At 47.9% G+C, this 27,014-nt stretch overlaps 1 protein-coding gene across 1 annotated transcript in view; it reads left to right on the plus strand.

Moving 5' to 3' along the window:
- Positions 1 to 25,894, plus strand: part of ZBTB40 (zinc finger and BTB domain containing 40) — a 37,136-nt gene extending 11,242 nt beyond the window's left edge. Inside the window, exons 5-18 of the mRNA XM_077250191.1 lie at positions 1,116 to 1,258; positions 1,340 to 1,532; positions 8,231 to 8,367; positions 9,636 to 9,834; positions 9,977 to 10,110; positions 10,953 to 11,121; positions 12,047 to 12,493; positions 22,138 to 22,344; positions 22,553 to 22,717; positions 22,877 to 23,091; positions 23,174 to 23,351; positions 24,002 to 24,088; positions 25,044 to 25,270; positions 25,378 to 25,894. Of these exons, the coding sequence (XP_077106306.1) occupies positions 1,116 to 1,258; positions 1,340 to 1,532; positions 8,231 to 8,367; positions 9,636 to 9,834; positions 9,977 to 10,110; positions 10,953 to 11,121; positions 12,047 to 12,493; positions 22,138 to 22,344; positions 22,553 to 22,717; positions 22,877 to 23,091; positions 23,174 to 23,351; positions 24,002 to 24,088; positions 25,044 to 25,270; positions 25,378 to 25,602 (2,726 nt within the window). The 3' untranslated portion in view covers positions 25,603 to 25,894. The remainder of the gene's footprint in view (positions 1 to 1,115; positions 1,259 to 1,339; positions 1,533 to 8,230; positions 8,368 to 9,635; positions 9,835 to 9,976; positions 10,111 to 10,952; positions 11,122 to 12,046; positions 12,494 to 22,137; positions 22,345 to 22,552; positions 22,718 to 22,876; positions 23,092 to 23,173; positions 23,352 to 24,001; positions 24,089 to 25,043; positions 25,271 to 25,377) is intronic.
- Positions 25,895 to 27,014: the final 1,120 nt, after the last annotated feature.

Raw genomic sequence — 27,014 nt, forward strand, 5'->3', positions numbered from 1 at the left:
TCTCTGCCTCTCCAGATTGTTTTTGGCTCCGCACCAGCCTCTTTAGCTTGATTGATGGCTCACTGTCTGATTTCCTATCCTGGTGCCTGATGTCACAGTGAGCTATCAATCGGCTTAAAGCGGTTAGTGATGGCCAGGGAAACAGTCTCAGTGGCAGAGGATTCTTAAGTGCGCTCTCACACCCAGGGCGCTTGATGCATCATTTGCACATTAATAAAAGCAACAACTGTTTTCTCCTTAACGCAGCAACAAATAGAAAATATAAAGGCGTCAACGGATTTACATTTTAATGAGCAGCAGGCCCATATGTAGGGTTTTGTGGTGGTGTTCTTACTCTGATTCCCTTTAAAGTGATGATATATCGGTAGGATATCTGATTACTCTGTGATTAATGGGTATCCGGCCATGCAGATTTCTTACACACGTTGTTTCACACCTTCACCGTTTCCATTCCTGGGCTTGTTGTCAATAGGTGGGAACACTTTATAAACTTTATCAGACTGGATGCTTTGCACAGCTAAGACTTTTCTACACTTGTATTCCATTTAAGCAAAATAAATACAAAGTAAAATAATCCACATAGGAAATTCTCTAGTCATAAAGGCTTGTTATACTGTATCAGCGGATGTAAGTTGTATCCATACGAACCTCGACCTGTTTTGGTTTGCCAAGGTGAGAAACAGCTGTAGCAAAGCCTCAGCTATAGGGCTCATTTCCATATGCGAGGCACACGTCCGTATCTCGCATGTGGAAACCAAGCTCTGGCGCCGGCACTTTGGAGCGGAGCTGTGCAGCTCCATGTGTTCCTATGCGGCCGCACGCTCCGCTCTGGAGTGCCGGCTCCACAGCTTGGTTTCCACATGCGAGATACGGACGTGTGCCTTGCATGTGGAAATGAGCCCATATACTGGTTTCCAGTGGCTAAATGTAAATTGTGATCTTTCCAGTAGCTGAAATGAAGCCGAGATCTTGCAATTGAAATGAGGAGTAATATTGAAAAGTATTTTAGAAAGTTGCAGGACACTATACAACAATGAAGCTTTAATTTCCTGAAACTGAAACCCCGATTAGTAGCCTGCATACAGGTCTAGTATGATTTGTCTCCATATCTACAGAACTGGTGGAAAGAGAGAAAACCTTGTTTGATCTCCTGATGGAGCGCAGAGAAGAGCTGATACAGTGCATTACTGAGCTCAGCCCCATCATCGAGTGTCTGGATACGGCAGAGGAGGACTTCCTAACCAATATCGAGAGAAAGGTAATTGTTCCCACACAATGGAACAGCTTTGTCTTTTTCGGTTCTGCCAGTCTCAATGATATGCTTCCCTTGTACTGACAGGTGATCACAGACTGCTGTGAAAGCGGATCGCACAAGGAGGCCATGGATAAACTCTTGAGAAAAGCATCAGAGACCAAAACTTTGAGCCCTGATAGTCTGATCAAACTTCTACAAGCGGTGAGAGAAGCCTTTCCAGATCTGCACGCTCTGCTCGATATTCTGGAGCCGCACAGTAAAAAATCCACCTTTAAAGGTATGAAACCTTTTTATTGAGTTTTCCAGCCATAAACTCTCAGCACGTCCTTATAGCTGCACACTGTGAGGACATGCTGAGAGTTGAAGCTGCAGGTTCCAGACTGCGGCTTTTAATTGACAGACTTTTTATAGTATCCAAACAATTACAACTACATTAAGCCTCCATATAAAACCATTCAAAATCCAAATTTTTTGTTGTGGTTTTTTTACCATTTTAATACAATAGTTACAAATTTTCCCTCAAAATATAGTATTACTCTGTCGCCTCATTGGGGGACACAGGACCATGGGTGTTATGCTGCTGTCTACTAGGAGGCGACACTATGCATAATCTGAAAAAGATTAACTGTGGCTCCTCTGCAGTATACACCCCTGGACGGCATCAGCCTTCTCCAGTTTTTGCTTAGTGTCGCATAGGAGGCACACCTAAGTTTTTTTTGTTTTTTTTTTCTTTTACTCCGTTTTTTTCCGACGGATTACAGATGAAGAAAAGTGGGTCTCCTGTGAGACTCCCGGCATGGCTCTTTCCTCGGTCCCCTATTACGGGTTGCCCTGTTGATGTAGAGATGGCTATTCCCCATGTTGCTCCTTCCCCAGTCCCTCGGGTGCTGGTTCGAAGTCGAGACCCCCCCCCTCCTTCCCCAATTCCTTTTGGTTTCTGGGTTGAGGTCGAGGCGAGGATAAAGGCCCCTGAAGGTGACAACAGCACCCTCCCTAATCCCCCTCTGGGGGTATTAGGTTGAGATGCCTCAGGTAGGGCCTGTACAGGCAGCATTCTACAGCTCCCAGCAATGGGCCAGCATCCAGGGACCCCAGCCCAGCTGTGGGCTCCTGTTGGGGCCGGGGGGAGTGCAGGCAGGCATGGCACAGACAGACTCAGGGCTCCCTGCGCCCCTGTCTCTGCGGCAGCACCAGCTCTATACTGCCTCAGGGGGAAACCTCACTGGGCCCCCCTTCCGCTTACAGCCCCACCGCTATCCTGCCTTTAAATCCGGGGGGGTCCGGTTCAGATCCGACCCCCTCCCGGACTTTCGCGCCGGCCTGGAGCCCTTTCTGGGCATCAGGCATCTAATTTAGGCCCCGGCTTCGGTCTAGCTGAAGCCACCGCCTCCCCTCCACCCTCCGGCCTGCCCCCTAGATGACAAATATGACACTCTACAGTGTCATAGAAGGGGCGGATCGAGAGAGGGCGCATTTTTACACAGCTTTGCCGCCTTTTTCTCAGCTCTCCGCCCCCTTCTCTCCCTGCCTCTTCTCCTCGGCGGCCATTTCTACTGCAGCAAGGATTAACCCTGCATCTCCCGGTCAGCAGGACCAGGCCAGCCAGTCTCCGGGGGGCACAGGACTGTGGATCTTCGGCGCTGGACCTAGGGGCAAACTGGTGGGGTAAGATCACAGCTGGGTTGCTTTACTCGGCTGTGAATCCATATTCCCTATAAGGCTCCCCTATAGGGTTCTCTGCATAGCTACCCCTGTAACGTCCTTTGCATAGCAGCCCTTCTGCACTCTGTGCACTATGCCGGGCTCAAGGTCCAAGAGAACCAGGCAGGACTGCTATTATGCATTCTGCACAGCCTGCAGGACCGCTCTCCCCAGTGGCAGTATCTACCCACACTGCCAGGACTGCACTCAGACTACTGTGTCAGAGCCCCAAGAGGCCCCTGCCAATGCTTCGGTGTCTAATGCCACGCTGGAATGGGTCACTCAGATGTCACAATCTATGACGCAGTCTATAGATAACCTAACCTCCACATTGCTTCAGGCTCTGCAGTCATGCCTCAGCTATGACCGTTACCCAGCAAAGGGAGAGCTTGGCTCAGGGACAGGACGACCCTGGCACATCCACGTCTAAGTCAGGACGCAAGCGGACCCACAGTCCATCTACGTCATCCCATAGCACTCGGTCATCCCCTTCTAGGGAGAGACACCGTAGTTCCAGGTCAGCTAGACCGTCCCCTTCCGGGGACAGACAACGCAGATCTCCGCAATCCCCGACCAGAGAAGGCCTCCTCCCCAACTCACCCAGCAGGGGACGCCTCAGTGATACACAGGATTCGGAAGGCATCTGTGACTCAGACAAGGAAACGGAGGGGTCCCTGATCCCAATCCCCGCTAGCAATCCGGCGCTGGTTGAGGACTTAATCTCTTCCATCCATCGGGTGCTGGTCATTTCTGATCTGCCTCCAGAGGCCCCAGAACACAAGATTTCCTTTGAAGGACCTCTGAAGTCGCCTAAGGTTTTCTCTAACCACCGAGAGTTTACGGCGATCCTTAAAAAGCAGTTCTCACAGCCTGAGAAAAAATTTGCCATTTGCAAATATCTGGAGGCGAGGTACCCCTTCCCGCAGAAGGATACCAAGGAGTGGACAGACCCACCCGAAGTGGACCCCAGTCTCTAGGATAGCAGCACAGACCCTCCTTTCACTGCCAGATAGCTCAACCCTCAGGGACGCAGCAGACCGGCAGGTAGAACGCATGGCTCATTCAATTTTCGAGGCCGCAGGGGCATCCCTGGCTCCCGCGTTCGCTTCAGTTTGGGCTGCCAAGGCCATTCTGGCCTGGGCCAAAAATTTACAAGCTCTCCAAGCATCCGCTCCTGAGCTGTTGGACCAAGCGGTTCAAATAGCAGTCGTAGCAGATTACATGCTTCATGCAGCTCTGGATTCAGCAAGGGGTGTAGCAGTGATAGCATCAAACGCCATCACAATTCGACGTATCCTCTGGCTGCGGGAATGGAAAGCCGACGCAGCCTCAAAGAAGTCCCTCACGCACCTCCCCTACCTCAGTGGGCGTCTTTTCAGTGAACAGTTGGACACAATGATATCCAACGCCACCGGGGTAAGAGTACCTCTCTTCCCCAACTAAAACCTAAACGCACTTACAAGAAGCATAACCAAACTCGATTCTGATCCTTTTGGAATTCTTCGGGCTGGTCCGTCTCGCGTCCAGCACAAAATCGTAACCGTTCCCCACGCAGGGCCAACTCACGATAAACACAAAGGTCGGACAAGACCTGGCAGTCAAAAGCAGCCCAGTCTAAATCTAGAGGAGGAAAATCTCAGACTTTCTCCTCATCATGACTCACGGATCCCGGAAGACACCACACCCGTAGGCGGCCAACTTTTGCTCTTTCATCAAGTCTGGCTGCCTATTACAGAAGACAGGTGGGTCAGGGAACTAGTGTCTTCCGGATACAAAATAGACTTCACCTCCAACCCACCGGACTGATTCTTCCTCTCTGTCCCCCCCAAAACCACCAGCCAAGGCTCGTGCCTTCCGGAAAGCGGTCTCCTCGCCTTTTCAAGCAGGAGTCATAGTACCAGTCCCCATGGCCGAGCGCTTCCGAGGGTTCTACTCCAATCAATTCGTAGTTCCCAAGAAAGGAGGCAGCGTGTGGCCCATACTGCACCTAAAACAACTCAACAAATGCGTACGGGTCTGTCACTTCCGCATGGAGTCCCTTCGGTCCATTATTGCGTCCATGGAGAAGGGAGAATATCTCGCCTCCATAGACATACAAGACGCATACCTGCATATACCGATTGCACCTGCTCATCAGAGATTTCTCAGGTTCGCAATAGACCAGGACCACTACCAGTTCGTGGCTCTCCCGTTTGGACTCGCCACGGCTCCCAGAGTGTTTACCAAAGTCATGGCAGCCACCATGGACGTCCTGCACTCCAGAGGCATAGTAGTCGTTCCATACTTGGACGATCTACTCATCAAGGCTCCCACCTTCAAGGACTGCGAGCTCAGCGTCTCAATCACAATCGACACTGAGTCGCATGGGTTGGTTAGTCAACCTACAGAAGTCATCACCAACCCCGAGACAGTCTCTGACCTTCCTGGGAATGCTATTCAACACCTCCAGAGGTCTAGTGCTCCTTCCCAAGGACAAGGCACTGGCTCTCCGTCTAGTAGTTCGCACCCTCCTCCGCAAACCCCCTCGATCTCTCCGGTTTGCCGTGAAAGTCTTCGGCAGGATGGGGGCAGCAATAGAAGCCGTCCCATTTGCCCAGTTTCGTCTCAGGCCTCTCCAACTAGCCATCCCCAAGTCCTGGGACAAGAACCCTTTCTCTCTCGACAGGGAGTTCCGGCTAATGTCGTCAACCAAGAGGTCCCTGCACTGGTGGCTCAAGCCAACCTCGGTAGCAAAGGGGAAATCCTTTCTCACAGGTCATTGGAAAGTTCTGACCACCGATGCGAGCCTGACGGGTTGGGGTGCAGTGCCCCTACACCACAGGGCACAAGGCAAGTGGTCTCCAGTGGAAGCGACCATGCCCATCAACATCCTGGAAATTCATGCCATCCTCCTGGCATCGAGGGCTTTTCATCACTTACTGGCAGCCTCTCACATCAGAATACCGTCGGACAATGCCACGGCTGTGGCATATGTGAATCACCAAGGGGGGACCCGCAGTACCCAGGCGATGCGAGAAGTGTCACATATCCTCCACTGGGCGGAGGACACAGGGTCGGTTCTCTCAGCGGTCCACATTCCAGGTGTGGACAACTGGGAAGCAGACTTCCTCAGCCGACAAGAAATAGACTCGGGAGAGTGGTCTCTCCATCCCGAAATTTTTCGCCAGATCTGCCATCGCTGGGGGACCCCAGATGTGGACCTAATGGCATCCCACTTCAATGCCAAGGTCTCCAACTTCATGGCCAGAACACACGATCCGCGGTCGCTCGGAGCAGACGCTCTGGTTCAGGACTGGACCCAGTTCCAGCTTCTGTACATTTTTCCACTTCTCCCCCTGATATCCAGAGTGGTGAGGAAGATCAAACAAGAGGGAGTTCCAACCATCCTAATTGCACCGGACTGGCCCAGACGTACATGGTACGCCGACATCGTACAACTTACAGCAGACGCCCCCTGGCGTATCCCTGACCGCCACGATCTTCTATCACAAGGCCCGTTCTACCACCAGAACTCAGGGGCTCTCAATTTGACGGCGTGGCCCTTGAGACCTGGGTTCTAACCCAGGCAGGGCTCTCGCCAGATGTCATTGGAACCATGATCGGGGCACAGAAGCCAGCCTCTGCCAAGACTTATTACCGTACCTGGAAAGCTTTCTTTACCTGGTGCGAATCTTGTGGCCAGACCCCACTCCCTTATTCCCTACCCAAAGTACTTGGTTTTCTCCAATCGGGTCTGGAGGCCAGGCTGTTATTGGGCTCGCTTAAGAGCCAGGTGTCAGCCCTCTCAGTGCTTTTTCAAAGGCGCATTGCTACCAAGCCGCAAGTAAGGACTTTTCTACAGGGGGTTTCCCGATTTGGTTCCCCCCTACAGACGACCACTAGAAACGTGGGACCTCAACCTGGTCCTGACAGCATTGCAGGAACCACCCCTCGAACCCCTTAAGGAGGTCCCACTCCGCCTTCTCTCCCAGAAGGTGGTTTTCCTGGTGGTAATCACCTCGCTACGCAGGGTGTCTGAACTGACAGCACTCTCCTGCAAACGGCCCTTCCTGGCCTTTCACCAGGACGAGGTAGTTCTTCGTACGGTCCCATCCTTCCTTCCGAAGGTTGTGTCCAACTTCCACCTCAACGAGGAAATTTCACTACCATCCCTTTGTCCGGTTCATAGAGTGGAGAAGGCTCTGCATACGCTTGACCTCGTCAGGGCATTGCGTATATACGTGTCTAGGACTGCGTCCTTCCGGAGGTCTGTTTCTCTTTTCCTTCTTCCGGAAGGTGGCCACAAGGGTCTACCAGCTTCCAAAGCTACCCTTGCCAGGTGGATCAAATCCACCATGCAAGAGGCCTACCGCCTTAAGAATTCTCCTCTTCCAGCCGGTATTATGGCACACTCTACACGGGCGGTAGGGGCCTCCTGGGCCATTCGGCACCAGGCTTCGGCACAACAAGTGTGTAAGACGGCACTTGGACTAGCCTACACACGTTTACTAAACACTACAGGGTTCATACCCAGTCCTCAGCAGACGCGAGTCTGGGTAGATGTGTTCTGCAGGCGGCGGTGCCCTAAGTATAGGGGCCTGTCTGCACATTATTCGTCCATTGCTTCCCACCCAGGGACTGCTTTAGGACGTCCCATGGTCCTGTGTCCCCCAATGAGGCGACAGAGTAAAGGAGATTTTTGTGTACTCACCGTAAAATCTCTTTCTCTTAACCTCTAATTGGGGGACACATCTCCCATCCTGTTGCCCTTTCCGGGCCGTTGTAACTGTTGAGTTCTCATATTGTTTTCTTGAGCTCGTACATAGTTGCCTTCTTACAGGCATAATTATGTTATTCATTTTACGTTCCTCCTACTGCTTTTGCACAAAACTGGAGAAGGCTGATGCCGTCCAGGGGTGTATACTGCAGAGGCGGAGCCACAGTTAATCTTTTTCAGATTATGCATAGTGTCACCTCCTAGTGGACAGCAGCATAACACCCATGGTCCTGTGTCCCCCAATTAGAGGCTAAGAGAAAGAGATTTTACGGTGAGTACACAAAAATCTCCTTTTTACAGCATTGTCAGCAGACAATTAAACGTGTTACAGAACCTGGAATGAGAGGAGGAATAAACTAAAGCACAAAGTTGAAAACCTGATCATGAAGGGGTTAAATATAATTCGATGTCTTGTGATTTTTCACAGTACCGAAATTGTAGCTAAAAACCTAAGTCATCTTAATTATAAGATTTGGGATTTTTTTTTATGTAAACTGGTTTTACTCTGCTTGTTTTAGGCAAGATGAGCATGGCCGACTACGGGGCAGAGCTGCTGAAGCAATATCAGGAAAATTTATCCGAAGTAGTTAATGTTGCCGATTTGATTCTCGGCTCACTGTCATCAGCAAGTAACATAACAGATTTTGAAAAAGAGGTGCGACGACGTCCAAAATAATAAGTCTTGTGTGTATTTGTCCAATCAAAGGCTGCGAAACTCCAGTGCATTTTCTGGCACTTGTATTTTGTCTGGAGACGGCAGAGGGGCTGTGCTGGTGTGATGGTGCTCTCTCCATCCATTAGTATTCTGTCCACATCATCAGGACAGAAAGCACAGAGTATTTCTCTTATAGTGGAGGGGAACCAGCACCGTCCTTGCCCATGGGAATTCTCACTTGTAATCCTGACGGCACTTCAGTCTACTGTAGGTTTCTAATTAATAAAATCTTTGCAGATTGTGCCCAGGCTATTGAATGGCAACGGTGTAAACATGCACTGGTTTAGGCTCTGTGCACACATTGGCACCATTGTATAAAAGGTATACCACATGGTATAAGATAGCTGTACATTCCTGAATAGATGATACAACGCTATGCCAATATATGCCACCCTGTCAGAGGCCTATAAAGAAACTTCATTTTGACTTGACCTCCTTCTCCTAATCTGAAAGTAACGAAAAAGCATATTCAATATCTCTTCATTCATAAATGTCCACTCTATCAAAATGTAAAATTAATTAAAGGGGTTTAACACAACTAGGACAACCCCTTCTCGATCTTAATGTTTGGCCCCAATGAAATAAAAAAGCCTATACTCTCCTCTCGTGCCGGCGCCATTCCAGCGGGGTCGGCACGCACGGTCCCGGGCCTCTCGTGTGGTGTTGACACATGACGTTGGCGTCTAATCAGCACTGGCGTCACTGTCCTCACCTTTTGTCCAATTGAACGGTGAGAAAGTCCAGGCTGCGGCTGATCTCCTACTTCCTCTTCATGTTCGATTCGTATGACGGTGGAGACAGTGACGCCAGCGCTAATTGGGCGTCGGAGTCACGTGTCATACAACCGCACGAGAGCCCCAGGACCGCGAGTGCTGACTGCGACAGCACAGAAGGTGAGTATAGGCTTTTTTAATTTTTTCCGTGGCCGGACATTTAGATGTAGAAGGGGTTGTCCTATTAGTGGACAAACCCTTCAACCCATACTGTAAAGTATTGCAGTTTTTCAGTCGTCTCACTTCCAAATAAGATGCAATAAAAAGCATTTACAACATCTTAGGTACATAGAACTAATACAGAATTTTTGTAAAAAAAAGGCTGTAGATATTTAAGATTTCTGTAATCATACTGACCTGTAGAGCCAAAATTTACTGCTTTAAGGGGTTAAAAGTGAAGCTTTCAAGCCTTTATGAGCGCATCTTCTGTTTCAGGTGGTGGACAATATTGTGAGAAAGAACTGCAGCACTCGTGTCTTCAGCATACTGGTGTCTTGTGCGTGTGAAGAGCAAACGTTATCCATTGGAGCCGTCTGGCAGCTGCTGTTGGCGATGCAGGAGTTAAGCCCGGCAGTGAGGTCTCTGATGGACGAGATCCGTAAAGAACCGGGAGCTGATGTCTTCTTCCACAGCGGTAGGAAGAGTCCAATGCAATGCATGGCAGTAAATGCTCAGAGTAGCGCACCTGTCCCTGGTCAACACATGTCCAGAAGTTTGTTTTTTTTTGGCTTTTGTTTGTTTTCTCCCTAGGATCATTGTATTTTTTTCCTCCACAGTGATGAACAGAGAGAATGAGTTGGCTGAGATTTTGGTGCGCCACAGCGAATTAATAGCCCAAACTTTCAGACACTGCGATGTCCTCAGCTTTGTGTCACCCAACGATGAGGGTCTGAACGACTTGGTAAAACAGGTAAACGCTTGTCTGGTAATCGCTGTTATATTGTGTTTCTGTAGCGTTCCCTATTCACTTCTTTATGACCTGAATTATAATTGTGATCCCATCTCTGCAGTGAGGAGAGAAGTGAAGGGATACTCCTGATATACTGGTGTATTTCAGGCTGATTATAACCCATTCGGACTAGGGAGACTTTTGTCTCTGATCACATGTGCGTTGTTTCGTTCCCTCAAAGCTTCCGGTATAATGAAATCACATAGAGTGAAGTCATCTAACTTCGCTTTCTTACACCATCTTCCTATGTGGAAAAATACAGCGCTTTTTCTGTAACGAACCGCTCTGTACTCTCCTTCCCTGGATCCACCGTTGAGTCTCCTCTGCTGCTCCTGTTGTCTGGCATTGGCCGAGGCGTTGACATTTTAGTAAGCTGTGGCCTGCACAATTCTGTAGCCCAGCTCCTATTTAAGTGAATAGCCAAAATATCCAAGAATGACCACTATGCAGCGAACAGAGCTGGGCAGCTCCCACCCCATTCATTCTTCACATCCAGCCTCTGCCAGAGCTGAATACAGCAGCTTGGTGAAGGACCCCCGCCGCTCTTATATTGCTCACCTAGAAAACCTGCCTTAAGGTAAGTTATCAATACCTTAAGGCTACAAAAACATTTATTTGACCTATTTTGTAACCATCTAGGGTGACCACTATACAAAGGATTAGAAGGTTTGTCCTGTGCCCACTCGGTTCTAACGTCCCATCTGCACATACCTGATTGGCAGGTGATGTGTCAGGGCTGCACACATGAGCGATACCTGCTAACTGCTGTGTAGTATTTATCCTCTTACTTTCTGTTCTTTTAGATGTTAAACATTCCTCAGCAGAATGATAATGAGGATCTGTCTGCAAAGCTGCTCCTGAGTTCTGCTCTGCAGCACACGGTGTCTTGTCTGAAGTTCTGCCAGCTGCTCTGCATCCTCCAGGACTCTACCGCCGACTTACAGCCATTAATGAAAGAGTTGGAAGATCTTGGTGAGTGCTTTATATTGCTGTGTATTGTCCTTCCTATCACCTGCAACCAAAAGGAAAAAAAAAAGGCAAAATACTCACATTTTAATTACTCAACTGCTGAGTAAAAAATGTTTTTGTCTTATCCAAGTTTTTTTTTTCATCTTGAGCCTTAAGAAAAACAGAAGCAGACAGCTGATTTTCTCCTTCGCCTTATTGGGGGACACAGACCAGCAGACATCTGATTATTGCGCCACAGGCAGCACGAATCAGAGTCTGGCTCCGTCATTTCAGCCGTGTTTGATTCACACTGAAGTGCCACCAAGTTTCAGAGAAAACACCGTTTAAAAAAGCCGTTCAGGGACCATGTCACTCAGGCAACTAGTGCAAGAGGTCAGTCCCCAGCAACTTCTCCCTATCCCATTCCCAATGGCTGACAAGTCTTTACCTTTGTATGTGTATATAAGGAGAGATCTGTCAGTCCAGGGGATTCGGGTGATTCGCGTCTTGACACGGAGTACCCCTGTTAATGTAAAATTTGGTGAAGGAAAAAAATTGGGAAGTCCAATACGTCTGAGTGTCCACCTCCAGTAGATATACACTCCCGAAAATGATGCTGGCACCATTATAAGTCTCTGGTCCCGTCGGCGCATACGTCCGAATCCCGTTTTGAGGGGGTTGGGATGTGGACCCGATGGAGCCAGTGATTGGGTGCCTAAATGCAATGTGAACGCATACTTAGCCTGGGAAATCTATGTAAATACTTTTATGCCTAAAAATACAAAAGTATTCTGGTAGTGACGCCTTATCACTCCTAGTATCCTTTTGCATAAAAGTATTTACAAAAACTGTTTATAGAAGAAAGCCACCATGATTTCTTCTAGACTCCCTTTAATTTCCTTCCTCCTGTTATTACTTTATCATTTTAGGTAAATTTCTTTCTTTTAAGGTTTTCAGGTGGACGGCAAGTGCAGTTTCCTGAGCGCTATGAAGTGGGGGGTAAACGACGAATGTCAGCTAGAACCTATAGAAGAGATCGGCGACCGAAACGAAGAGGAAGATGAACCGAAAGATGATGAGAATGACGAAGATGATTCTGAAAAAGAGAGAGCAGAGTTCGCTCAAGAAAGGGGCTCAAAAAAGAGTTTTATTTGCAAATCCTGCGACAAAATCTTCCTGTTCCGCTGCCGTCTGGAGGTGCACATGAAGCGCTGCCGAATGGCAAAAAGAAATCCCCTGCAGTGCAAAGACTGCAACGTGGTGCAGGCCTCCAAGAGGGAGCTGGACCAGCACCGGGAGGAAGCGCACGGCTGTCTGATGTCCCGGAATAGCAAAGGGAAAAAGAAAATGCTGGTGACGTGTGACATCTGCGGGAAAGAATTTGCTCATCCATCAGGTAATAATTGTTTGTATAAGTCATAATAGTAAATGTCCAGTATATGAATCCACATGCATAGAGGAGTTGTAATTATATGAAGTAGAATGTCAGATAATTTTTGAAGAAATGTTCTTTTCTCCTTCGCCTCATTGGGGGACACAGACCGTGGGTGTATGCTGCTGCCACTAGGAGGCTGACCCTAAGTGATACAAAAAAAGTGATCTCCTCCCCTGCAGTATACACCCTCCTGCTGGCTCTCAGCTAACCAGTTCTTGCTTAGTGTCCGTAGGAGGCACACGGACTGGTCTGCTATTCAGACCCCAAAAACTCTTTAGTCTTTACCTTTACAACGGAAGAAGGGGGCGACGGATTATTTCATGTTCCGATCTCCCCGAACCAACAACAGGCGAGCACGGGAGTTTCACCTCTCTGTATCCTCTCCTGCGACGTGGGAGCCACTGCCTGAGCTGATTCTAGGGGAGACGGGCCCCTTCAAGGGCACCGATCTCCCCCCTCCCTTATCAGACGAGCACTGGAGTGTCACCTCCAGTATCCTCTTCTGCAGCCAGGCCTATTGCCGGACATCAGCCCTGACCACCAGGTTTTACCCTCTGCTGTTCAGAGGCACTATTCAGCGTGGTGTCCGAGCAGCCCCCACTGCACCACCACTATTAAGAGCGGATGGTACAGGGAGGCGGATGGTTCCTCTCCACCTCCAAAGGGACGATGGATTGAGGACTTTTCTTTATCCCTGCACCGTCCAAACAGCAGCAACTGCACAGCATCTTTTTCTACCTTCTGTCCTGCTGAGCAAAGCTGCATACTGGGGTAAGTGCCGGGACTCGAGCGGTTGGAGGGCTCTGTGCAACCGGCGGTTTTTGTTTTCCCTCGTTTTTCCTCGTTCGGCGCCAGCTGGCTTCAAAAATTTAGCCCCCGGCTTCGGGTTTGTGTAGTCCGCAACCTGGAACTCTGCCCATGCTAGGCCGCACTTCAGGCTCCGCCCCCCCATTCAGGCGCCTCTCATTCAGGACGAGAACTCTATTCTCAGGGGCCATCTTCATCCACCTGCCATCTCCAGACACGAGCTCATCCGGAAGTGGCTGCTGCATCACACCGGCGGTAATTCAGCGCTGAAGACAGCGCTATTCCAGACAGGGGACTCAGAATCTCGGTAAGGAGAATCCTCCCTCCGCACCCCTCCCCCGCACGCACCCCGGCAGCATAAAGGGACTAGCGTTCCCTGTTTTTAATACCTAAGACCTGTAATTTCTGGTAGTCCAGCAAGCTCTGGTCTTAAAGGCACGGGTTTTAAGGGTACATGACCGCATTCCCTGGTCTTAAAGACGCATGCCCAGTAGTCGCAGGGCTTATAGGTATATGTCCAGCTTTCCCTGGCTTTGTAAAAACACATGACCAGCATTCCCTGGTCTTAAGGGTTCCCTAGTTTAAAAGGGGCACATTACCAGCATTCTCTGCTCTTTAAGTCATGACCAGCCAGAAGCCGGTCACCTTTCCAAGAGTACTTAATTCAAATTAGCTCAGGAGCCCTCCGCCACCGCCGATCCCAGCTCTTCCCAGAGTACCTAGTTCCTCTCAAGGGGCTTCACCTCTGGCGTAATCCTTGAAAAATGCCCCGGTCTTAAAGGCATATGACCAGCATGCCCTGGTCTTAAAGGCACATGACCAGTATGCCCTGGTCTTAAAGGCACATGACCAGTATACCCTGGTCTTAAAGGCACATGACCAGTATGCCCTGGTCTTAAAGGCACATGACCAGTAGGCCCTGGTTCTTAAAGGCACATGACCAGTAGGCCCTGCTTTTAACCCCTTCCCGACCTTTGACGCAGCGTATGCGTCATGAAAACCTGTGCCAATCCGACCTGTGACGCAGCATATGCGTCATGGTCGGATCGCTCTCCTGCAGGCCGGGTGAAAGGGTTAACTGTAATTTCACCCGACCTGCAGGGACAGGGGGAGTGGTACTTGAGCCCAGGGGGGGTGGCTTCGCCCCCCCGTGGCTACGATCGCTCTGATTGGCTGTTGAAAGTGACGTTTCACTTTCAATCAGAGCGATAGTACTATTTCACCAATGAAAATTGGTGAAATATTACAATCCAGCCATGGCTGATGCTGCAATAGCATCAGCCATGGCTGGAGATCGCGATCTGCCCCCCTCCACCGCCACCGATCTTGTCCCCACGGTCCTCCGTCCTGTAATTGCTGTCCTCCGCTCCCCTCCGTCCTCCTGTCCGCTCCCCCCGCTGTCCGATCCCTCCCCCCGCTGTCCGATTTCCCCCCCCCCCCCCCCCTCATACTTACCGACCTCCGGTGTCCCTCCCGGTGTCCGTCCGTGTGCTCCATGGGCGCCGCCATCTTCCAAAATGGCGGGCGCATGCGCAGTGCGCCCGCCGAATCTGCCGGCCATTTTGATCGCTGTGATAGGTTCTATCACAGCGATCAAAATAAAAAAATAATAAATAACAAAAATGGTGGGGAAAAATCTCACACGAATCCGCAACGTGGGCACATAGCCTTAGGGTTAGGGTTGGAATTAGAGTTAGGGTTGGAATTAGGGCTAGGGTTGGAAATAGGGTTAAGATTAGGCTGTGGTTAGGGTTATGGTTAGGGTCAGGGGTGTGTTGGGGATAGGGTTGGGTTAGGGTTGGGATTAGGGTTAGGGGTGGGTTGGGGTTATGATTAGGGGTGTGTTGGGGTTAGGGTTGTGATTAGGGTTATGGCTAGAGTTGGGGTTAGGGTTAGGGGTGTGTTGGGGTTAGTGTTGGCGTTAGAATTGAGGGGTTTCCACTGTTTAGGCACACCAGGGGTCTCCAAACGCAACATGGCGCCACCATTGATTCCAGTCAATCTTGTATTCAAAAAGTCAAATGGTGCTCCCTCCCTTCCGAGCACCGACGTGCGCCCAAAATAGTGGTTTACCCCCACATATGGGGTAACAGCATGCTCAGGACAAACTGGGCAACAATTATTGGGGTCCAATTTCTCCTGCTACTCTTGTGAAAATAAAAAATTGCTTGCTAAAACATAATTTTTGAGGAAAGAAAAATGATTTTTTATTTTCACGGCTCTGCGTTGTAAACTTCTGTGAAGCACTTGGGGGTTCAAAGTGCTCACCACATATCTAGATAAGTTCCTTGGGGGGTCTAGTTTCCACAATGGAGTCACTTGTTGGGGGTTTCTACTGTTTAGGCACATCAGAGGCTCTGCAAACGCAACGTGACGCCCGCAGACCATTACATCAAAGTCTGCATTTCAAAAGTCACTACTTCCCTTCCGAGCCCCGACGTGTGCCCAAACAGTGGTTTACCCCCACATATGGGGTATCAGTGTACTCAGGACAAACTGCGCAACAACTTTTGGGGTCCAATTTCTACTGTTACTTTTGTGAAAATAAAAAATTGTGGGCTAAAAAATAATTTTTGAGGAAATAATAAAAATTATTTTTTATTTTCACGGCTCTGCGTTATAAACTTCTGTGAAGCACTTGGGGGTTTAAAGTGGTCACCGCACATCTATATTAGTTCCATGGGAGGTCTAGTTTCCAAAATGGGGTCACAAGTGGGGAAGTTCCAATGTTTAGGCACACAGGGGCTCTCCAAACGCGACATGGTGTCCGCTAACGATTGGAGCTAATTTTTCATTCAAAAAGTCAAATGGCGCTCCTTCCCTTCCGAGCCCTGCCGTGTGCCCAAACAGTGGTTTACCCCCACATGTGAGCTATCAGTGTACTCAGGAGAAATTGCCCAATAAATTTTAGGATCCATTTTATCCTGTTGCCCATGTGAAAATGAACAAATTGAGGCTAAAAGAAATTTTTTGTGAAAAAAAAAAAAAAAAAGTACTTTTTCATTTTTACGGATCAATTTGTGAAGCACCTTGGGGTTCAAAGTGCTCACTATGCATCTAGGTGAGCTCCTTGGGGGGTCTAGTTTCCAAAATGGGGTTACTTGTGGGGGAGCTCCAATGTTTAGGCACACGGGGGCTCTCCAAACGCGACATGGTGTCCGCTAAAGATTGGAGCCAATTTTTCATTGAAAAAGTCAAATGGCGCTCCTTCCCTTCCGAGCCCTGTCGTGCGCCCAAACAGTGGTCCCCCCCCCACATATGGGGTATCAGCGTACTCAGGACAAATTGTACAATAACTTTTGGGGTCCAGTTTCTCTTTTTACCCTTGGGAAAATAAAAAATTTGTTGCTAAAACATCATTTTTGTGACTAAAAAGTTAAATGTTCATTTTTTCCTTCCATGTTGCTTCTGCTGCTGTGAAGCACCTGAAGGGTTAATAAACTTCTTGAATGTGGTTTTGAGCACCTTGAGGGGTGCTGTTTTTAGAATGGTGTCACTTTGGGGTATTTTCAGCCATATATACCCCTCAAACTGACTTCAAATGTGAGGTGGTCCCTAAAAAAAATGGTTTTGCAAATTTCGTTGTAAAAATGAGAAATCGCTGGTCAAATTTTAACCCTTATAACTTCCTAGCAAAAAAAAATTTTGTTTCCAAAATTGTGCTGATGTAAAGTAGACATGTGGGAAATGTTATTTATTAACTATTTTGTGTCACTTAACTCTCTCATTTAACAGAATAAAAATTAAAAATTTGAAAATTGCGAAATTTTCAAAATTTTAGCCAAATTTCCATTTTTTTCACAAATAAACGCAAAAATTATCGACCTAAACTTACCACTAACGTGAATCCCAATACGTCACGAAAAAACAATCTCAGAACCGCTAGGATCCGTTGAAGCGTTCCTTAGTTATTACCTCATAAAGGGACACTGGTCAGAATTTCAAAAAACGGCCAGGTCATTAAGGTCAAAATAGGCTGGGTCATGAAGGGGTTAAAGGCACATTAACAGTATGCCCTCCTCCTAAAGGCACAAGACCAGTATTCCCTGGTCTTAAAGGCGCACGACCAGTATTCCCTAGTCTTAAACGCGCATGACCAGTATTCACTGGTCTTAAGGGCACATGATCAATCCGAAGCTGGTCACCCTAACTGAGCTCTGGAGCCCTCCGCCCCTCAGTGGACTTTGTCACTAACCGCAACCCATGGTTTCTCTGACCAAGAGATTGAATCCCTCTGTGAACCCTCTGTGGCTCAGAGTGCTCGCAGGACCGATATACATGGTTCCTCTCCTACAATGGGAGCCGTCGGCTAGCAGGGGCTGCAAGTATTCTAGAAAAACGTACAGGCGTCTAGAAAACGGAAGTTTCATTTCCTGATCTCTCCCCTATGATTTGTTGAGAACAACGCTCTGAGTATGGATCGGATATTGCCTTGGATTGCCAGTGCTTCAGAAAAAGAGAGACTCGCCTATTTATATCATCAACAAATTGACGAGCGATTCACTGGACAGAAGCCTCTACGTGGGATGCCATACCTGGTCTGATTTTAAGGGCAACGGGTCCTTTAAAGGGCACCGATTCCCCCCCCCCCCCCCACACACACACACACACACCATCAACAGACGAACACATGCAGTGTCGCCTCCATGTATCCTCTTCTGCATCCAGGCCTAACGCCAGACAACCTGCCCTGTCCACCCGGAGACCTGAACTCTGTGGATGTACAGAGGCACCCCTTTTTGGCATCCGAGCACCCCCTTTGTATCACCACTATTTAGCGGATTATGCAAGAAAGCGGACGATTCCTCTCCACGTCCCTGTTAAGAGGATGGTGGATCGAGGGTTCCTAATTTTCTACTCTGCACGACGATGGCAAAAGACGGTTTTTCCCTGACATGCTGGATGCAGCCCCGCATTCTGCCACTTGGCAGACTAACCGGGTAGAATTTCTTGTGGTATACCTACCAGTATCCCTGCCCGATGTATCATCAATTAAAATACCACAGACGGTCGGATAGCAAGTCTGGTTCGTTCCGTCATGTGGCTTCGGGTTCAGCGCTCTACCCTTCCTTAGCCGCCACATGGGTTGCTTGACCAATAGTCTCCTGGTCAGAGACCTTAACTACTTCAATTCACACAAGTAACCTTTCCCCAAAGACAGTACAGCTGGCCAATCAAATCTTCTGAGCGGGAGACTAACAAGGGATCGTATCTTTTCTACAGACCCAACCAGCAGTGGAAGCGTTGTCCAGGACAGTCTAGATCTAAGGGATCTTGGTTCCAAAAAGGGGGAATGAAAAGTAAGACCATTCCTGGACCTCAAACTTCTAACAACCTTTGACAAGGTCCTCCTTTTTCAGATGGAGTTCCTCCGCTCAGCCATTACTTCAACAGAAAAAGGTGGAGTTTCTGGCATCCATCGACATTTGGGATTCTTACCCTCACATTTCTATTTTTCCCCTCTACAATAATCCCTTCGCCTTTCCATTTGCGAACAGCATTTTCAAGTCACGACTTTGCCCTTCGGCCTGGCTACCGCACCAGAGTGGTCGCAAGGGTCATGGCTGTTGTCATGTGCCTCTTGCACCCTAGAAGCATGGTCGTCCTGCCCTATTTGGTCGACTTTCTAGCTGCTCTTCCAGGACTACTCTGAGTCGTCTATATCACTTGCAATACCCTCTCACTTGGGCTAGCAGCTAAACTTAGACAAGTTTTTCCTCATTTCCAGCCCAGCAGATCCTTTTTGAGGATGATCCTGCACAAGAAGGATGGTAATTCTCTCTTGAGTCAAGGTCGTGGCCCTTCAACAGGGAGCTCGTGCACTTGATCACTCATTCCCTCGGTTCATTCAATTCGCTAGGAGGGTTCTGAGGAAAAAGACGACAATGGAAGCAGTTTCTTTTGCTCCTCTTGTTTTCAGCAAGTCAATCAGGCTTTCAAAGGGTAGTCTCTGAGCTCCTTCCTCATCCAGAGCCTTCTCCTGGTCCAATGGTTATTAGGGAATACCAATGCCAGTCTTCTTCTCCCGATCATTGCTCTGGGGACCTGAACGGTACGGCTAATCCTACAGCTGGTCCACTGCCTTCAGGCGGGTCAACCATCCGCCTTCAATTGGATAATGCCACGGCTGTGCCATACGTCAACCATCTAGCAGGTACCCACAGTCAAGCGCCATGGCTGAGGTACCTCGCAGTCTCTGATGGGCCGAGATCTATCATTCGGGGATTTCAGCAGTACATAACCCTGGAGTAGAACACTGGGCGGCAGACCTATTCAGCCATCAGGGTTTCTCTTCAAGTGAGTGGGAACTTCACTCGGAAGTCTTCCATCAGATCTGCCTTCACTGGAGTACTCCAGATGTAGGTCGGATGGCGTCCAAACTGAACACCAATGTACTCCAGGTCATGGTTTGGCCTCGAGATCCAAGACCATCGCAGTGCATGCTCTGTTCTTTCATGGTACCAATTTCCATAACCCCTCTTCCACTACTTCTGAGATCTTTTTGGAAGCAGAAAGGGCCCCAGTGATCCCCGGGAGACCCGCACTGACTATGTCAGGTTTTCTCGCTTGCAGTACTAGTATTTTTCCGTCTTATTGTGACAAAACTGCAAATATGGACTTTCTCGCAGGGAGTCTTCACCTGTAGTTCTTCCCTACCGCGTACCGTTAGATCTGTGGGACCTTAATGGTCCTGGGGATCTTACAGTAGACTCCTTTTTTGATCCGGACAGACTTTACTATCAGGGAAGGTCGCTCCCATTTTTTCTCTGCGTTCTTGTCATCCTGATGAGTCTTCAGAGCTCGCCGCTCTGTTCTTTCAGACTTTTTTCCTTATTACCATCAAGGCAAGGTTGCCCTAAGGCCATCCCCTTCCCTCGTTCGTTACCAAGGTGGTATTGTATTCCCACTGTTGCAGGGGCATCGTCCTTCTCTCATCTCTTTCGGCTCCAATCCACAAAACGGAATGGGTTCTCCATAATCTGGAAGAAGTGAGTGCTCCGAGTGGGTACGTATCGAGGACGGCGTCCTTCCGAAGGTTGGACACTTTACTTGGGCTTCTCGATGGTAAGTAGGCTTCCTGACTGTCACAGGAAGGGTTTAGCCGTTTCATCAGCCATCTTAGCCTGGTGGATTCTTTTCACCATCCAGGAGTCCTTCCGTGCTAGATGTCAGCCTATCTCCCTGTCTGAGGGCTCTAGGCACCAGATGTCGGCAAGCACGGCCGCAAGCTTGCAAATTCCTCCAGTCCGCATGCATTCTTGAAGCACTATAATACCCACACTTCCACAGATGTGAGTCTGGGCAGGCAGACTCTGCAGGCTGCGGTGGCGCACTTGTAAGTAGCGGTTACACAGCCTGATCTGATGTCACCACCCAGGGACTGCTTTGGGACGTCCCACGGTCTGTGTCCCCCAATGAGGCGAAGGAGAAATAAGGATTTTTGTGTACTCACCGTAAAATCCTTTTCTCCGAGCCATTCATTGGGGGACACAGCTCCCTCCCTATTATTAGTTTGTGCTTGTTTTATAATTTGACATGCTATACTCTCATATATAATGTGACATGCTATATGCTCATATGTTGTTATTGATCTCCTACTGCTTTTGCACCAAACTGGTTAGCTGAGAGCCAGCAGGAGGGTGTATACTGCAGGGGAGGAGCTAACTTTCTTTGTATCACTTAGTGTCAGCCTCCTAGTGGCAGCAGCATACACCCACGGTCTGTGTCCCCCAATGAATGGCTCGGAGAAAAGGATTTTACGGTGAGTACACAAAAATCCTTATTTGTTGTTGGACCTCATTCACATATCCAGTTTTTTATTGATTGAACATGGACCCGTTTTAGTACATGCGTTTTTTTGTAGTGCTAGGGTCCGCAAAGAAAATAATAGGAACTGTGTCCATCTTTGAGCCAAGTCACTGATCAAACTCTCCAATGCCAGTCAATGTGTCTGTGAAAAAAAAAAAAAAAAAGTACACAGATGCCATTAGTTTGTTTAATGGCTAGGGGAAGCTTAAGTTTTTTTTTATTATTATTTAATTTTTTTTTTGCATATGTGAAAAACTAATTGTTAAAAATGGATGAAAATCTGATCAACACAGTAATGAAACTCTGTTCGTTGGAAAACTGCCAATCGAATAAGGCTTTAACTCTGATATGATGGTTCTGTTATGTTATTGAAAACCTTGTCATATCACGAGGGGCTGTAGTCTTGAAGAAGCACTGTTCCCAAGATCTGTTTCTCAAATTGCAGAGGAGCTGTATCGTAATCACACATTCCAGTGATCTGCCGAAACAGGGCTGTGATATGAACAGAAATAATGTGCAGTCACTCAGCAAGGAGATTTATTTCCTCTCGTGTCACAGCCCTTGTCCTCATCTCCGTTTACAATCCTCTGACAGTCGAGACACAGGTCTCGGGAGCTGTCTTTCTTCAGATGGCAGCCTCTTTTGACACGTGACTTGGACAGGCTGTAGTTTATATAACATGACGAGAGACATTTTATTACCTTTTTGGAGAATCCCCTTTAATTGCAAAAGCAGCAGAATTTAGCTTTAGAGAGAAATTGAGGGGAAAAAAAAACCAGCCGCTGTAACCTGATAGCAGTACATGAAAAGTAAAGGAAAGTGTGTCCAAAAATATTCAACTTTGGATTCTGTTCAGATAAATGAGGTAAATCACAGACCAGTCGTGTCCTCATGAAGTGCTGCAGTCCCCCTGCAGTATAATTGAAAATAGTGCTGTCTTATCCGCTAAACAGGTGATGTTCAGTAAATGGTAACCTGCTATTCCTCAGGGCTTCAGTACCATAAACGGACAGAGCATTTTGACGAGAAGCCGTTCTCCTGTGAGGACTGTGGCGCCAAGTTTGCGGCAAACTCCACTCTGAAGAATCATCAGCGGCTGCACACGGGAGAGCGCCCCTTTGTGTGCAAGCACTGTCACATGACGTTCACCCAGGCCGCCGCACTTTCCTACCACACTAAGAAGAAGCATTCTGAAGGTATGATACCGGCCGGCCTGTTTACAGGCACATACAATGTCTTCTGTGGCTGTCTAGGTATGCTGGGAGTTGTAGTGTAACTGGAGAGGGCTCTGTGTGATTGAACAGAATACCGCAATTTTCCTGATTTACCACAAGGTGGCGCTGCTGCCGATGAATGAAGGAGCGCACGTCTGTCTTCTAACATTGCTCTGTCCTTCCATCCCAGGTAAAATGTACGTCTGCCAGTATTGCGATGCCGTATTTGCACAATCTATCGAGCTGACGAGACACGTGAGAACTCACACAGGAGATAAGCCGTACGTCTGCCGTGAATGTGGGAAAGGATTCAGCCAAGCCAATGGGCTCAGTATACACCTACGGACCTTCCATAGTAAGCTTCATTCATTCATTATAATCTCTTTAAGATGGGTTTTAATCTGCTGTTTCTTTGAACGTTTGTTGGAGCATTATGAGTTGTAGACTTCTCATGCCATTATTGTATGAGGTTGCCTTGTATTTTGACATTTGTTGTATATATGGATCTTTTCAGACATTGAAGATCCGTACGACTGTCAGAAATGCCGAATGAGTTTTCCTACATTAGAAGAGAACAGACAGCACATCCAGATAGTACATTCCAAGGAATACCACCCCTGCCCGTCCTGCGAAAAGATATTCAGCGCCCCTTCTCTACTAGAGCGCCACATAGTCACCCACGTGGGAGGAAAACCGTACAACTGTGAGATCTGCGACAAAGCCTACCAGGTGAGTGATCCAAGGCTCTCGCCGGATGCCTGCCACTATCACCAGGTTCTCTCCTGTAATGCTGTCGCCTTCACTTTCACAGCAACTCTCTGGCCTGTGGTACCACAACCGCACCCATCATCCAGATCTGTTTGCTGCGCAGAATCATCGTTCTTCCAAGTTCTCGTCCGCTCAGTGCAGCTCCTGCGACAAGGTCTTTGCCAACTCGTCTACTGTGCAGAACCTCACGAAGATCGAACATCCCGGCGAGTGCGTGAACGGTAAGGAAATATTCTAGATTATAACCTGTGCTGGGGTCTCTCATTCCTTTGTGAGAAAGAGGTGGTTGTGAACTTGTGCAAACAACTTCTCCAAGCGCTGTGAGAATTATGAGGGGAAGATTTCGGGACCCCAGCTCTCATCACCTGGATCCCCAGCGATCATGTATTTACGATCTATCCCGTGGATAGGTGATTAATGTTGATTACAAAACAACCCCCTTTAATGTCCTTGGGCAGCATTTACATATATTACATGTCTGTTTCCCCTGAAAATACCATTGCTGCAGCTTCTTTTCTTACAACACTGTGTTGTACTGCTCCTCTTGGTATTGTTCCTGGAAATGCATGAATTGACTGACAACTTGGATCTACCATTCTCCGTGTCAGTGGGGCGTCCTTGTACTCCAATCAGTGCTGACAGTGTCCAATGGTCGGGGGTATGGTAATAGTAATGGCAGGCAGGCAGACTAAAAGAGGAACAGAACAATGTTGATTTGTAGTAAAACATGCACAACTCTTCTTATATGGGCAATACAAGCGTTTACTAGTGCAGACAAACGATAATGGGTCCATTATAAAGAGCTCCAGTGACGTGTGGAACATATAGAATTAGAGTAACCTGAAGTCTTTGGCATACTGTCCCTTTTCAGATAATAAGGCTTATGAATGTGAGAAGTGTCAGCAGATTTACCCGTCATCGGCTGCATTGCAAGTGCATATCAAGTGCAAGCACTCAGGTAAGTGGTTATGTGAGCACTTCATGTATACAGGAACCCCCAAGCACTGGGAAAATGGCCATGAATAGGGAGAAACCTGTTCAAAATCCCTTACTTGTCCGTGTAATACTGCCACATCGAGAAGGGAGAATCTGTCGCCACATCATCATTATAGGTCACCCTAACCTTCTGCTAATGGTGATGTTGCCTCTATCACTTTTAATGTCTGTACACAAGTATTAATAGTACATTACAGACTGTAACTATGCTGACCCGCAGAGCAAACTTTCCACGTATCTTTTACCGCAAAGTGAGCATTATACAAATAACACCCTAAAAAAAAATAACAAAAAAAAAAAAAAGGGACAACAAAATTGCTATTTATTTATTTTTTGGAGAGAGGAGGGTACGATTCCACCCCAGTTGCAAAGAATGGTATCATTCAAATAATGGGGGAATAAACTACCCATGTGTGACTGTATTGACGGAAGAATAAAAAAATATGGCTCTTGGAAGAAGAGGAGTTAAATAGCAAGCAGTTGTTGGAGGGACTTCGAAGGGAGAGGATCCAAGCTGGGATGGATGGTCTATGGAGTTTTGGAGATCGGTTGCCGGCTGGAGCGATATCCATGAGCTACGGTGATGATTTCCATCGTCTGGAGGAACATAGGCTGTGACTGCACACTATACCGGCTGGCGATACCAAAAGCTGTGGACCAACAAAAGTTATGAGACAGTGGGTATCGCATGGTATGGGGCCAGTAGAACTACCGATCTCAGATTAGGAACTTGTGGTCTGAGGATATTGTATGTTGGTCATCTACCTGGATTTGTTGTACAACCATGGATGTATGAAATAACAATTAGTTGCATCGTTTTAAAAAGAAAAATGGGGAAAAAGGGTTTAAATCAAGGTAGAGAGATTAGAAAATCTGATGGATTTATATCTATCTCTAATAATCCTTCTCCTTATCAGGGACCCAGCCATTCCAGTGTCTTTACTGCAGCGAGTGTTTCCAGTTCCCGGGTGCCCTGCAGCACCACGTGGCCACCGACCACTTCAACGAGACGGAGAACACATTTGGTTGCGACCTCTGCGGAGAGCTCTTCACGTCGCAGACTCAGCTAGAGAAACACTATGAAACGGACCACCCTGACATTGTACTGGCGGAAGCTCAGGCAGCAAATACGCAAGTTGTGCAGGTACTTCTTATATATTTTTTTTCCCTTTGCATACAATATGAGTAATGGGATCCATTAGACAGGAGTGTTTGCACCTTAAGTAACCGCTCGCTGTCTGCCTTCTGCAGGTTATCCAGACGGAGGATCAAGTAGCAGCAGGAGAGCAAGTAATAACCTTAGACGAGTCACAACTGGCAGGTTCTCAGGTGATCGTGGCTCTACCAGACTCGCAGAGCAGCCAAGCCGCTGGCACAGAACTAGTGGCCGTCAGCATGGAAGATTTGTTTGATGGAACAGTCACGCTCATATGTGGCGATGCCGTCCCCGGAGTGACGCAGAGAACTTCGAGCTAATCCTGACTTGCCTTCATCACGGACTAATTATTAGTAATCTATAGCTTTTTTTTTTTTTAAACCAATTCTAAGTTTCATGTGTTCATTTCATGATTTTATTTCAGTTCTTACACACCCGGCTCGCTCGCCTCTGCTTTTTTCTTATTTATTTTCTTCCGTTGTGCATCTTTTGCTGATTTATTAATTCCCCTTTGCTGTCTAGGGTCTGGGCACATTGGCCGCAAGTACAACTAATGTTCATTACAGGAGTTGCATGCGGTGTCTGATGATAATACAGCGATAGCCGAGAGAACCCTGATCCGGACATCCACTCATTTTACCTAATTGCAATGCTGAAAGCTCCCAAGAAGGAGAATTCCTTGTAAATGCAGAGCTACTTTGGTTACAAACTTACATGCCGTCTGCTGTCACGCTTGCTCAATCCTTACAGCGAGCACTCCACATGCTGTCAGGTTTGTCCAGTGCCAAAAAGTGACCGCAAATATACAATTTTGTATATTTCTTGCCACATTCCAACTAGACATGCTCAGCCTCGCTCAGTTCTTTTGTATTGAGCTATGCTGCGCACGTCTAGTCAGCATGTGACCACATGTATCCAAATCAAATACTTGCGATCACGTGACCCCCCTGCTGTCACTGGCAAATGGAGAATTCTGACTGTGAGCAGCCTGACTTTCACCAGAAGCCCCCACTACCCCTTGTAAGTTCAGCCTATTAACCAGCAGCTTTAGCCTGCACCTTCTTAAAGGAAATGTTTTGATTAGGGCATATGGACGTCATAGAGGAGGTCTCCTAGATCAGTTCCAGCTATAGAATACTTGTTATGGTCATGTATTTATTTTAATGCATCTTATTTCTTTGCAAGGCCACTATATAATGGCACACAACGAGCAGACACCTAAAGCTTTCTGCGGTGCATCTGATAAGAGTAATTGTCCAGATCGGATATCCCATGGGTGACATCTAGCTCACAGCACGATAAATGTACAGCACAGGAACTGCACCATTGCCAGCGAGTGTCAGCTGTAGGGTACTGACTACTCCAGTTGCCAGTACTGGAGATATCTCCCGTCCTGACTTTTTAACCCCTGAGATACTGTGGTTAGCAGTTAAAATGGCATCTAAGAAGTTATACCCAGAAGGCTTTCTCTGCCCCTCCTCGGACTCCCCTTCATTGTGATTGTGGGAAGGCAATAGATTTCCTTGATGCATTGAAGTCGAGTGACCAATGTCTGCCATCTTTGCCTTCCTATTAAACCTTGCGAAAGGCAGGTTTACGCCAGTAGCCATGATCACTTCAATTTAGAAACCGAGAATTATACCAGCAACCAAACAATTGCTTGGTGCGAACCCTTAATTGGGGTGTTAAAGGGAACATGTCATTGTGATAATGGTATCTGATCTGCCGGCAG

Source organism: Ranitomeya variabilis, chromosome 4 (assembly GCF_051348905.1).
Source record: "Ranitomeya variabilis isolate aRanVar5 chromosome 4, aRanVar5.hap1, whole genome shotgun sequence".
In the NCBI taxonomy this organism is placed as follows: Eukaryota; Metazoa; Chordata; class Amphibia; order Anura; family Dendrobatidae; genus Ranitomeya; species Ranitomeya variabilis.